Genomic DNA, 12,056 nt, shown 5'->3' with positions numbered 1-12,056 from the left:
CATTGTCTTGTTCTGTAATAGGTTCATTTGCTCTTTGTTACTGTTCTCTCCCTTGCTTTACAACTTTGTAAGATCCCTAAATTCTAGTTTTGTTAGACTAGAATGTAAAGGGAGTGTTAATATAGCTGCCTCTGTCCTCCCCATTATCATTTGTTTTGTGTTTTTTTGCGTATCTTAATTTTTTGTTGAGACACATGAATGCAGGGCATCTTTTACAAAGGCAATTCCTGCTTTCCATGCCACGATCTCCGCTGGTACTAAAATAAAAATATTCTCATTAAAATTTCAACTTTCATTTTAGATTCAGGGAACCTGTGCAGGTTTGTTACATGGATGATATTGTGTGATGCCAAGGTTTGGGGTATCATTAATCCCATCAACCAGGTAGTAAGCAAAGTACCCAGTAGGCACCCTAGCCCCACCCTTCCTTCATCTGGCCGTCCTCGGTGTCCGTTCTTCCCCATCTTTGTGTCCATGTATATCCAATGTTTAGATCCCACTTGTAAGTGAGAACATGTAGTATTTGGTTTTGTGTTTCTGCATTAATTTGAATGCTTAAGATAATGGCCTCCAGCTGCATCCATGTTGCTGCAAAGAACATAATTTTATTTTTTTTATGGCTGCATAGTATTCCATAGTGTATATGTGCCACATTTTCTTTAGGCAATTCACTGTTGATGAACACCTAGGTTGATTCCATGTTTTTGCTACTGTGAATAGTGCTGTGATGAACATACGAGTGCATGTGTCTTTTGTAGAACGATTTATTTTCCTTTGGATATATACCTAGTAATGGGATTGCTGGGTCGAATAGTAGTTCTATTTTTAGTTCTTTGAGATAATTTCTCATCTTTAATCATTCTTGATCACTTCGGTTAACTGCAACAGTTCTGTTTATTAAGTCTTGTTGTAACTCAGCCTTTTTTCCTTCCTAATGTTGGAACATCCCCTAGTGGTGAAAGAGTGTACCAGCAGGCCATATACAAAGGCTGTGTATGCTTGTGTAGCTCCAAACCTTTTTGATTGATACTTATTACAGAAATTATTCCACCTGCCTTGTTTTACTGGAGAAGAAATTGAGACCAGCGTGAAGGAACTTGCATCATAGTTCATAGTTCATGTTGAGTTAATTGTCATTTAAGGAAAAGTTAAGGTTGACTTGTGGTTTTTTTTTTTTTTTTTGGCTACTGTGCAACAAAACTTTTATTAACATTTTGAGCAGGTTCAGCTATCACTGAAACTGGTCATTTCTAAATTTAAATTGGGGCAAATGGCTGCGGTGCAGAGTTAATGCCGTTATTGGGCACTGTGAATAGGAGACTGAAGAACTGACAGCCATTCCTCAGGTGGAGTCCAGGTGCAGGGTTGACTCTGGATGTTGTAATCAGAAAGAGTGTGATCTTCCAGCTGGTTGCCTGCAGAAATGAGCCTCTTCTGGTCAGGGGGCATACTTTCTGTACCCTGAATCTTGGCCTTTACATTCTCAGTGGTGTCACTGGGCTCCTCCTCCAGGGTGATGGTCAAGGTCTTCACAAAGATTTGCATTTTGACCTGTTAGTGAATTCAGAGATACTGCAAATTGCGAGTCACCTCCAGCCACCTGAAAGCCACTACACTGTTGCTCCATGAAGCCAGCCACTGAATCTAAAGTTGACTCTTGTTTTGTGCTCTTTTCATTTATTTTTGTTTGTTTTGGGGATGAAGTTGTAAATCCTACTGTTATAATGTAGTAAAGAACCTGGCATAAGATGCACACTTAATTCTTAGGGGAATTAGTTTGATAAAAATAACTGAGGGCTGGGTGTGGTGGCTCACGCCTGTAATCCCAGCACTTTGGGAGGCCGAGGTGGGCAGATTGCTTGAGTCCAGGAGTTTGAGACCATCCTGGGCAACATAGTGAAATCCCATCTCTATAAAAACACAACAAATTGGCTGGGCATGGTGGTACACACCTGTGGTCCCAGCTACTGAGGAGGCGGAGGCAATAAGATTGCTTGAACCCGGAAGGCGGGGTTGCAGTCAGCTAAGGTTGTGCCACTGCATTCCAGCCTAGGAGACAGAGCAAGATGCTGTCTCAAGTTTTGTGGTTTTTTTTTTTCAATTTGCTGTTACTTAAAAGCTGTATTATGGGCACATGCTTTTTCAGCTAGGCCAAAATGTAGAGGAGGTAGAACTAAATCTAATTAATAGAAATATACTTGTTAAAGGAGGCGTCAGAATGACAACTTTCTCTTGTCTGGGGTAAGATGCAGTCAAAGAGAATGGTCTGATAGAGCACCATGATGTATTTCAAAGGTTCCTGCAGGTTGAGACCCAGGCTTGGCCTTGCATTGTAGAATTAGAAGTTTAGGCGTATATTCAATCAACTATTCCGTTTTCCTTCTGGAAGGCATTCAAAAGGCACTGATGTCTCTTCCTCACACCCACCCAGCCCAGAGATAGCTATTGTCACCAATTTATTGATGTATTCGCCTTTTTGATGATCTCAGGGGTAGGTGCCAGTTTTCTCTCTAAGCCATTTTGCTTCTGCCAGTTTTGAATATTCAGTCTGGGACTTACCACTGTCTCCTATTGCCTGCCGCAGCATTTTTCATCATAGATAGTAGTAATGTTTTGAAATCTATCTAGCAACCATGAGAGTCGTATAATTCTTAACCTTGAATGTGGAATTTTAAAGTTACAGACTTGAAAACAATTTAGGGAAAAGTATGAAAGTTTTAAGAACACAGTAGTAGCTTGAATAATTGAAATAGAAAATCTCTCAATGATGTAAGTGGACATTTTGAGAATGCAAACTGTTTTATTACATTGCATATAAATGATATTTTGCATATTTTCTTATTTTATAAAGAGAGAGTAAAATACACATATCATTTGTCAGTCCAAAGGTAACTTACCCCTTTTTGCCAAATACTATGCAGTTAGACAAAACTCTGTGGGATTTCTTTGAATAAAAGGGTTGATTTTGTGTTTTAAATAGTGTGTATAATAAAAGTAATAAAGTACCTATCCTGGAATGAATGGTAGAGTGTAGGCCAAACTCTTCTTCATACTGATCCTAGTATAAGTAATTAGGTTATCTTTCCTAATTAAAACTTATTTTGTTACAGCTATCACATTGTTTTGTAACATACAAAAAAGTATAATTATACAAAGACTCCACTTTACAAATGTAAATACAGTCTTGGTTTGGTGTATGTTGGATACAATGGTCTTCCTTAAGCCTAAACACAGAAACAAAAGCATATTATAAGAGAAAGTCCAAGATGGGAAGTGATAAAGTGGGTATTGAGTAGAGCTTTGTTAAAATTTAGCTGGTATCCTTGTAAAATTTCCACGTATTCATTAAATTATATTATGTCATTCTTATTTTTAGGAGCTGACTTGAAGTTTTAAGTTTTGCCCTCATAAAGAATTGTCACAATTTGGTTATTATAGTTGGATAATTCTGATTTTTGAAAAATTCTTTTTATATATATTTGTATAGGTATTAAAATTGAAATTGTTTAGTGAGTAGAGTTAGGACTTTAAATGTATTGGGGCATATTTTATTTCAACAGCAAAAAGTAGAACTGATTTTGAACTGTACAAGGTTATCTTCTCAGTTGCCATAAATTTTACAAGTTTGAAAATAAAATAATATTTAGAATGCTAGCTGTGCTGTTTATATTTCAAGATCATTAAAGCACTCTTGGCTTGTGTGGTCTTTAAAGATGGGTTTATCAAATCTTTATTTAACATTGGTAGGTATGTTTAATTCTCAGAAAAAAAATTTAGGACTACAAAACAAAGCAGGATAATTCCTTCTCTCATTCAGCAGTACAAGGTGTCACAGAAGTCTCAGTGAAGTTTTAATTTTTAAAACTCCAGAATTATATATGTTATAAACTTAAACACCATTGAGAAATTCAGTTACTTGAATTTCTTTTATACTTACTTATTTTTGTGAATTTTTTTTTTTTTTTTTTTTTGAGACAGAGTCTCACTCTGTTCCCCAGGCTGGAGTGCAGTGTGATCTCTGCTCATTGCAGCCCTCCGCCTCCCGGGTTCAAGCAGTTCTCTTGCCTCAGCCTCCCTAATAACTAGGATTACAGATGTGCACCACCACACCTGGCTGATTTTTGTATTTTTAGTAGACATGGGTTTCACCATGTTGGCCAGACTGGTCTCGAACTTCTGGCCTCATGTGATCCTCCTGCCTTGGCCTCTCAAAGTGCTGGGATTATATGCGTGAGCCACTGCACCTAGCTGTGAATTTTGAATAATGCATTTTTTTGGTGTGTGTGTGTGTGATGGAGTCTTGCTCTGTCATGCTGGCTAGAGTGCAGTGGTGCAGTCTTGGCTCACTGCAACCTCCACCTCCCAGGTTCAAACAGTTCTCCTGCCTCAGCCTCCTGAGTAGCCAGGATTACAGGCGCATGCTACCTTGCCTGGCTCATTTTTGGATTTTTAGTAGAGATGGGGTTTCACCATGTGGCCACGCTGGTCTCAAACTCCTGACCTCAGGCATTCCGCCCGCCTCGGTGAAGAATGCGTTTTTAATTTTAGTTTTTTACTTCAGTACTGCTGAAGATGGCAAATACTGACTGAAGGAAAAAAATTAAGTTAAAAATGTGTTACTCAAAATTGCTTTGCTTGAACTTTTACTTGATTACAGGTCATTCTTTAAATCACTTTGTGAAATTACCTACTTTGGAATTGTAGGCACATAAATAGACTATCCTTAAAAAAATTCAACACAGTCCACCCTCACTATTATAATATTGTTACAGCTCGGCCGGGCGCGGTGGCTCAAGCCTGTAATCCCAGCACTTTGGGAGGCCGAGACGGGCGGATCACGAGGTCAGGAGATCGAGACCATCCTGGCTAACACGGTGAAACCCCGTCTCTACTAAAAAAATACAAAAAATTAGCCGGGCGAGATGGCGGGCGCCTGTAGTCCCAGCTACTCGGGAGGCTGAGGCGAGAGAATGGCGTAAACCCGGGAGGCGGAGCTTGCAGTGAGCTGAGATCCGGCCACTGCACTCCAGCCTGGGCGACAGAGCGAGACTCCGTCTCAAAAAAAAAAAAAAAAAAAAAAAAAAATGTGTTACTCAAAATTGCTTTGCTTGAACTTTTACTTGATTACAGGTCATTCTTTAAATCACTTTGTGAAATTACCTACTTTGGAATTGTAGGCACATAAATAGACTATCCTTAAAAAAATTCAACACAGTCCACCCTCACTATTATAATATTGTTACAGCTCATGAGAAACTCAGGTTTGAAGCAAAGATGTCTTTGAGGTTTGGAGATTTCTGTGTCTGAAAACAACTCATCTTGTTTTAAGGAAAGAAATCTGACTAACTTGTGGCATAGTATAGGATAAATATTATACTTTAATTGTTTGTAGTAATTACATAATGTGAAAAAATAGTAAACTTTCAAAAATTAGCGTATTTAATTTAGTGAGATTTTTTTCCAGTAGCTTCACTTTGTCCCATACTGCTTTTCTTTTCTTTTCTTTTTTTTTTTTTTTTTAGACTCACACAGCAAATCAAGTTTATTATAAATTCAAGGAAGGGTTTGGTTAAGCACAATAGCCTATGAGCTCCTTGCTATTCAGATAACATCAAGACTCAGGCGTGCACTGTGGAATAGGAACTTCGGTGAGCTAACTAGCTAGGATTCATTCAAATAATAGGAGCTCTACCAGTGACAGATGGCAGAAGGGCACATCTTCTGAAAACTTACTAAAAATTGGTGAATTACAAAATTCTAAATTTTAATATCTTCATCATTTTGAAAGCAGTTCAAACGGAACCAAAACAGAAATATTTGGCATAAAATTATAAATTTTTGTGCTTAGTATTATTTTTATTCTTAAGAGCCAGCTTCTGAAAGCCGCCTAATGTCAGGAATTGGGAAGAGTGATGACACAGTGCTATTGGTGAGAAAATCCCTTCAGTTTGTTTTCTCTGACATAGAATTTGACTTGATTAAAACCATGGCTCCAGCAGTCTGCAGAAGTTATACTTCTGTAAGTAATGGGTTTATCAGTTTGGTATTCATGCTTCAAATGTCTAATTAGATATATAGTAGAATTGTATTTAATATGTATTTTTATCTTGATAAGCGGTGTATTTTAAATATGTTTATGTGGTTTTTTTTATCCTCTTGGAGTCGTTGAAATAATCAGGGCTTTAACTTATGTACATTTAAAATTTAAATATGTTTATAACATACATATGTTATAAATGTAAGAGCTGTTGGAATTGTCACATTGGAGTTGACTAAAAGTTTATGTGAAAAGTGAATTCTTGGGTAATTTCCTTTGAAGTATATAATGTACTCAAAGTGAATATATTGGAGGTTTTTAGAGCAACTTTTTATTTGAATTATTTATTTTTAGCACTTTGGTAAAATTTGCTAAGACTTAATTTGCTTTAAAAACCAACTACATTTTAGAGAAATTACACTTATAAAAAGAGTAATGGTGTAATATGGTTAAAAATTGTATTTTTAAAAGTATGAAAATAGGTTGCTATAGGCAGTGAACTACCAATAATAAGCCCATTTAAAACTAATTGGAATAGTTCTTTCTGTGGTCTAACTGTAGAAGATGAAGTGAAAAATATAATTATGCTGAACTAAGGTGAACGAACTCTTTCTATAGATATTTGGAGAAAAAATTTCAAATTTAAGTACATGGGCTTAATGAAACCGTTGGATTTTAACAGCAGTTCCTTTCTAAAGTTATAAAACATGCTTATTCATCTATTTATGCATACATTCTACATTGAAAAATTTGGATTTACAGGAGTGGGAAGTCTATAGGTTTGTGGGAAACTGATAAAAGACAAGGGTGAAGAAGAGTAAGATTCAAAAACCGACAGAAGTTTGGTGAATTGAGTTTATGGTTAATACCTGGTACACAGTAGATTGAGTCAGTGGACTTTGGACCCCTAGAGGCAGAGTCCTCAGTATTTGTGGCCCTCTCTGCCAGAAATAAATGTCTTCTGAAAATTTTCTTCTATCTAAAAGCTTCAAATGGGTGGATATTAATTTTTAAATTTTTTATTTTTTTAGCAATGGAGTCTCACTATTCTGTCCAGGCTGGACTCAAACTCTTGGGCTCAAGTGGTTCTCTCATTTCAGCCTCCTGAGTAGTTGAGACTATAGGCGTGCACCACTGCACCCAGCTGTTTAATTTATTTTTTGAAAAGCTTTTCTATTATCAACAATTTCTACACATTAAAAAGTAGAAAGACTAGTATAATGGACTCCCATGTACCCATTCACTCAGCTTTTAACTTAGCTTTAGCAGTTATCAAACTCATGGCCATCCCCTGGTCAATAAAGATGGGTTTTTTAATTAAAAAATTTTTAATTTTGAAGTAACTTTAAACCTACAAAAAAGTTGGTGTGTTAGTGTCAGATTGCTTCTTAAGTTCCTTGATTAGCCTTCTGATACTTGCAGAGTCTGTTGTGGTATATCTGCTTATTACTGATATTGGTAATTTGCACCTCTCCCTCCCCATTTTCTTTCATTTTGATGAGTCTAGGTAGCAGTTAACAATTTTATGGATTTCAGAGAACCAGCCTTTTTGGTTTCAGTGACATTTCCTCTATATTTCTGTTTTTTTATTTCATTTATTTTTTTCTCTGAATTTTATTTCCCTATAGCAGTTATTCTGGGAGTAATTTGCTATTCTTTCTCTGCTTTTCTTAAGGTGGAAGCTGAGGTCATGACCTTTCTTCTCTCAGATACTGGAATTTAGTGCTGTAAATTTTTTTCTAAGTACTGTTTTTGTGACATCTTACACATTTCAGTATATCATTTTTATTCAGTTCAGAATACTTTGTATTTTCCACTTTGACGACTTTGACCCATTGGTGTTTTAAAAGTTTGTAATTTTTTTTTTTTTGAAACAGAGCGTCATTCTGTTGCCCAGGCTGGAGTGCAGTGGCGCGATCTTGGCTCACTGCAGCCTCCGCCTCTGAGATTCAGGTGATTCTTCTGCCTCACCCTCCTGAGTAGCTGGGACTACAGGCGTGCACCACCATGCCTGGCTAATTTTTTTTTTTTTTTTGTATTTTTAGTAGAAATGGGGTTTCACCATGTTGGCCAGGCTGGTCTCGAACTTTTGGCCTCAGGTGATCTGCCTGCCCCAGCCTCCCAAAGAGATGGGATTATGGATGTGAGCCTGCGCCTAGCCTTATTTATGCCTTGAAAACAGTTGTATTGTTTCAGGTCTTAGGTTTAAGCTTTGTTAGGCAGTACCAGAGCAGTTTTTGTTTGAGGCAAATTTTATCCCACTAGCTAAAGCAAAAACCTGAATACTCTTCCTAATTCCTTGTGGCTAATGGGGTTTTCCACTGTGGTTGGTAAAAATGGGTATGATTCCCAGCCTTTTGTGAGCCCTGGTAGTTTAATCCCCTTAATCATTTTGGGTGGTTCTCTCCCTGGCCTTCGGTAGTTTCTTCACACACGAGTGCTGAGCAGTACGCAGCTGAAGGCTTGAGGGAGTCCGTCTTGCAGATCAGTTGTCTTCCTAGTGGGCCAGACTCTTCTGGTGATCTCATCAGCAAACCTCATTGCTTTGGTGCTTTCCAGACTTCCGGTTTCATCTCCCAAACTCAGAGAAACTGCTGGGCTCCCTCTGAGCGACCTGTCCTCCCTCTTTTTGTGACCTGTAAAGTGTTTTCCGTCAGTAAAGTGGGACGGTTGTAGGGCTTGCCTAGTTGTTTTTTTGATCTCTCAGCTATCAGTTTTCTTCATTGCCTGATGTACAATTCCTTGAAAACGGTTATATAATTTGTTGTTGCTTTAGGGCAGGAGAGCAAGTATTATCCCTTTTGTTTCAACTTGGTTGGAAGCAGAAGTCTCCGTATGAGAATGCGAAGTAATCCCTTCCCTGAGGAAGCATATTTTAGGTGGTGGTGATTGGAACTGGAGACCAGAATTGGTTATCAAAAACGACCCATGCGATGTGGTGGCTCGTTCCTGCAGTCTCAGCATTTTGGGAGGCTGAGGTGGGAGGGTTGCCTGAGCCCAGGAGTTCTAAACCAGCCTGAGCAACATAGTGAGACCCTGTCTGTATTTAAAGAAAACAAACAAACCCAAACCAAAACTGACCCTGGTGACTGCTGAGTGGTGACTACAAGATTCATTTTTGAGCCCTTAAGGAAGAATCACAGACTAAAGGTTAAGAACCTCAGACTAGTATTGTTTAGCCGGGACAGCGTGAAAGCAAAGGGTCTTTGGTTTATCCTTTGATAGTAGGCCTGTACGGCATTGTTACTTTACACATTCAGGTGGTGACGGCTGATCTTCTCTACAGGGAAAGAGGTTGGGCTTATTCTCACCATAGTCTCTAGCAGCAGGCGCAGCCCTTGAGAATAACTGACACCCAAAAGTGTTTTGATTTTATGGAACATTATTATGGTGGACTAACTCTGGTCATATGCTCTAGGACCATTACACTGCCCTAGGTGGAGAAGACCTTGTCACCATGCCCAAAAGATTTTGTCTGGTCATACGGCTTGTTTAGAGGAAGTTGGACCCAATAGTGTGTAAGGTTTCTCCTTTTCCACAATGGCACTGAGTTGATTATCTTGCGGGTTATTTATTCTTGTACCAATGTTTATGTATTCACATACTTGATAAGAATGTCGTAGTTAGGAGTGAAATTATTACAACGACGTAAGTAACTGTACAGACAGACCCGTCTCTTTTTTGAGGTGAAGTCTTTGTCTGTGGCCCAGGCTGGAGTACAGTGATGTGATCTCAGCTCACTACAACCTGTGCCTCCTGGGTTCAAGCAATTCTCCCGCCTCAGCTTCCTGAGTAGCTGGGATTACAGGCACCCACCATCATGCCCGGCTCATTTTTGTATTTTTGTAAAGATGCGGTTTTTCACCATGTTGGCCATTCGGGTCTTGAACTCCTGACCTCAGGTGATCTGCCTGCCTTGGCCTCCCAGAGTGCTGGGATTACAGGCGTGCGCCACCGCGCCCGGCAGGTAAACCCCTCTTTTTGGTTACTTTATGATAGAACATCAAGAAGTTTCAACAATCCTATGTATGCGGTTACTTTAAAATTCTGCATTTGATTTTTACTTGGCTGTTAATTTATATCATCTTAAAATAAATAGGTGTTGTTACTTGGTGCACATTTTAAAAATCAGGTCATTTATTCAGTAAGCATTTTTGAGCATGTACCGTGTGTGAAGCCTGCTGTGCACTGGGTAGATGAGTAGAGTATGGGATCTGAAACGAAGGCAGTAATATTCCCATCGTGAGATCAGCCTCATCTAAAGCAGTGGTTATCAAACCCGGGGGGCTGAAACCCATTTACCGTCTTGAAAATTTTTGTGGATGCTAAAGAGCTTTTATTTATGTGGACTATAGCTATTGATACCATATATGAATTAAAACTGATATTTTAAATATTTATTAAAAAAATAAAATAATTACATTTTAAATAACATTTTTAGAAGATATTTTCTGAAAAAACAGAAAGTTAGAAAACTGGCATCGTTTTACATCTTGCAAATTTCTGTAATGTGTAGCTGAATGTTTAATATTTGAAATACAAAAAAAAAAGGAAAACTATGTCAGTGGGCTCAATGTTTTCCCTGGACAAGCTTTCTAGGTAGTTGGAAGCAATCAGAAGGTTGCCCAGTGGGCTTGGGATTGAATGCGGGAGTCAGCTGAGTGCTCTCCAGTAGGAGTAAACCTGCCATAGCGATTGAGTCTTGGCCAGGGATTGCCGTTTGTGTAATTGGTGCTCAGTCAGTATTTATTGGATGATGAATACTCTCTGAGAAGTTTTTGGGTTGGTTTCACTGCTAGTGCTATAGCTCTTTACTATGCTACAGGGAATAAATTTGAGTTGTGTGAAGTACTTTTAGCTCAAGAGGCTTAAACTAGACTACTTCTGAATCTGTGGAATGAAAAAGGAAGACTCTGTTAGTAGTTCCTCTCAGAATATAAATTGTTCTGTGTCAGAGTTGTTGCTAGTCTGAACGAATTAATGAAATATGCCATGTTTTGTGGTAGTTAAGTAATGCAGGTTCGAGCACTGGTATCCCATTGAAAATGTCATTAGAACCAGCTAGCACTTTAGAAACTACTTACGCGTCATCTAAAGTTTGATACATCCCATGAGGAAGTGATGAATGCATCACTGCTTTGGAAGAATTCACATTTAAACAAAATCTTATTAAATATTAAAAGAACACTTCAATGGTATAAAACAGCGGTCCCTAACCTTTTTGGCACCAGGAACTGGTTTCATGGAAGACAGTTACGGGTGGGGAGGGATGGTTTCGGCATGAAACTGTTCGTCTCAGATCCTGAGGCATTAGATTCTCATAAGGAGTGTGCACCCTAGATCCCTTGCCATGCGTGGTTCACAGTAGGGTTCGTGCTCCTATGAGAATCTAATGCCACTGTTGATCTGATGGCAGGTAGACCTGGGGCAGTAATGCTTGCTTGCCTGTCACTCACCTCCTACTGTGTGGCCCTGTTCCTGACAGGTCCGTGACCAAGGGGTTGGGGACCCCTTGTATAATAGACAGTTGATGGAATGAAGTTGTATTGTCTGCTAAGATATAAAATAATTTGCTAACATTTGTTCCCTTTTTTCCCCTCAGTGATCTTCCATTGTTTTGAAGCACAAGACCTTTAAACCACTGTAGGTATGGACAAGGAAGAAAGGAAGATCATCAATCAGGGTCAAGAAGATGAAATGGTAACCAGCTGTTCTAATTTACTTGTGAAGTATGAAGACTTTCTCTCTGCAATTTATTATTTTAGGGACTAGAAAAAGACAATTAACAGTAGCAGCAGCAGCTAACTCAATGGGCTTCTTTCTTCATCCTGTGCTTTTGAATTGGGATTGTGTAGTATGTCTATTAGTTGCTTTTAGTATAATTCTGTTTTTACTTGTGGTCTGTTAAAACTTAGAAGAATGTTTTTGCATTTGGTGATTTAAGAGGTAACATTGGCTAATATAATCCTAAATAAAAGATTTAAGTATAATCCCAAATAAAGATTTCTCATTTTGACTT

At 38.4% G+C, this 12,056-nt stretch overlaps 1 protein-coding gene across 12 annotated transcripts in view; it reads left to right on the top strand.

The window, feature by feature from the left end:
* The window catches only part of ATP13A3 (ATPase 13A3), a 90,423-nt gene that overhangs the window by 16,640 nt on the left and 61,727 nt on the right, over positions 1–12,056 (top strand). For 10 of the 12 annotated variants that reach the window (XM_033213080.1, XM_033213078.1, XM_033213085.1 and 7 more), the window contains one exon: positions 11,640–11,737. In XM_033213080.1, coding sequence (XP_033068971.1) covers positions 11,687–11,737 — 51 coding nt within the window. In that variant the 5' untranslated portion in view covers positions 11,640–11,686. Of the gene's footprint in view, positions 1–5,536; positions 6,020–11,639; positions 11,738–12,056 lie in introns of those variants that run through there. The other 2 variants (XM_033213084.1, XM_033213087.1) reach the window with 2 other exon arrangements.

The sequence above is a fragment of the Trachypithecus francoisi genome, unplaced genomic scaffold (genome assembly GCF_009764315.1).
Source record: "Trachypithecus francoisi isolate TF-2019V2 unplaced genomic scaffold, Tfra_2.0 Lachesis_group0, whole genome shotgun sequence".
In the NCBI taxonomy this organism is placed as follows: domain Eukaryota; kingdom Metazoa; phylum Chordata; class Mammalia; order Primates; family Cercopithecidae; genus Trachypithecus; species Trachypithecus francoisi.
This window is presented reverse-complemented; position numbering and strand designations above follow the sequence as displayed.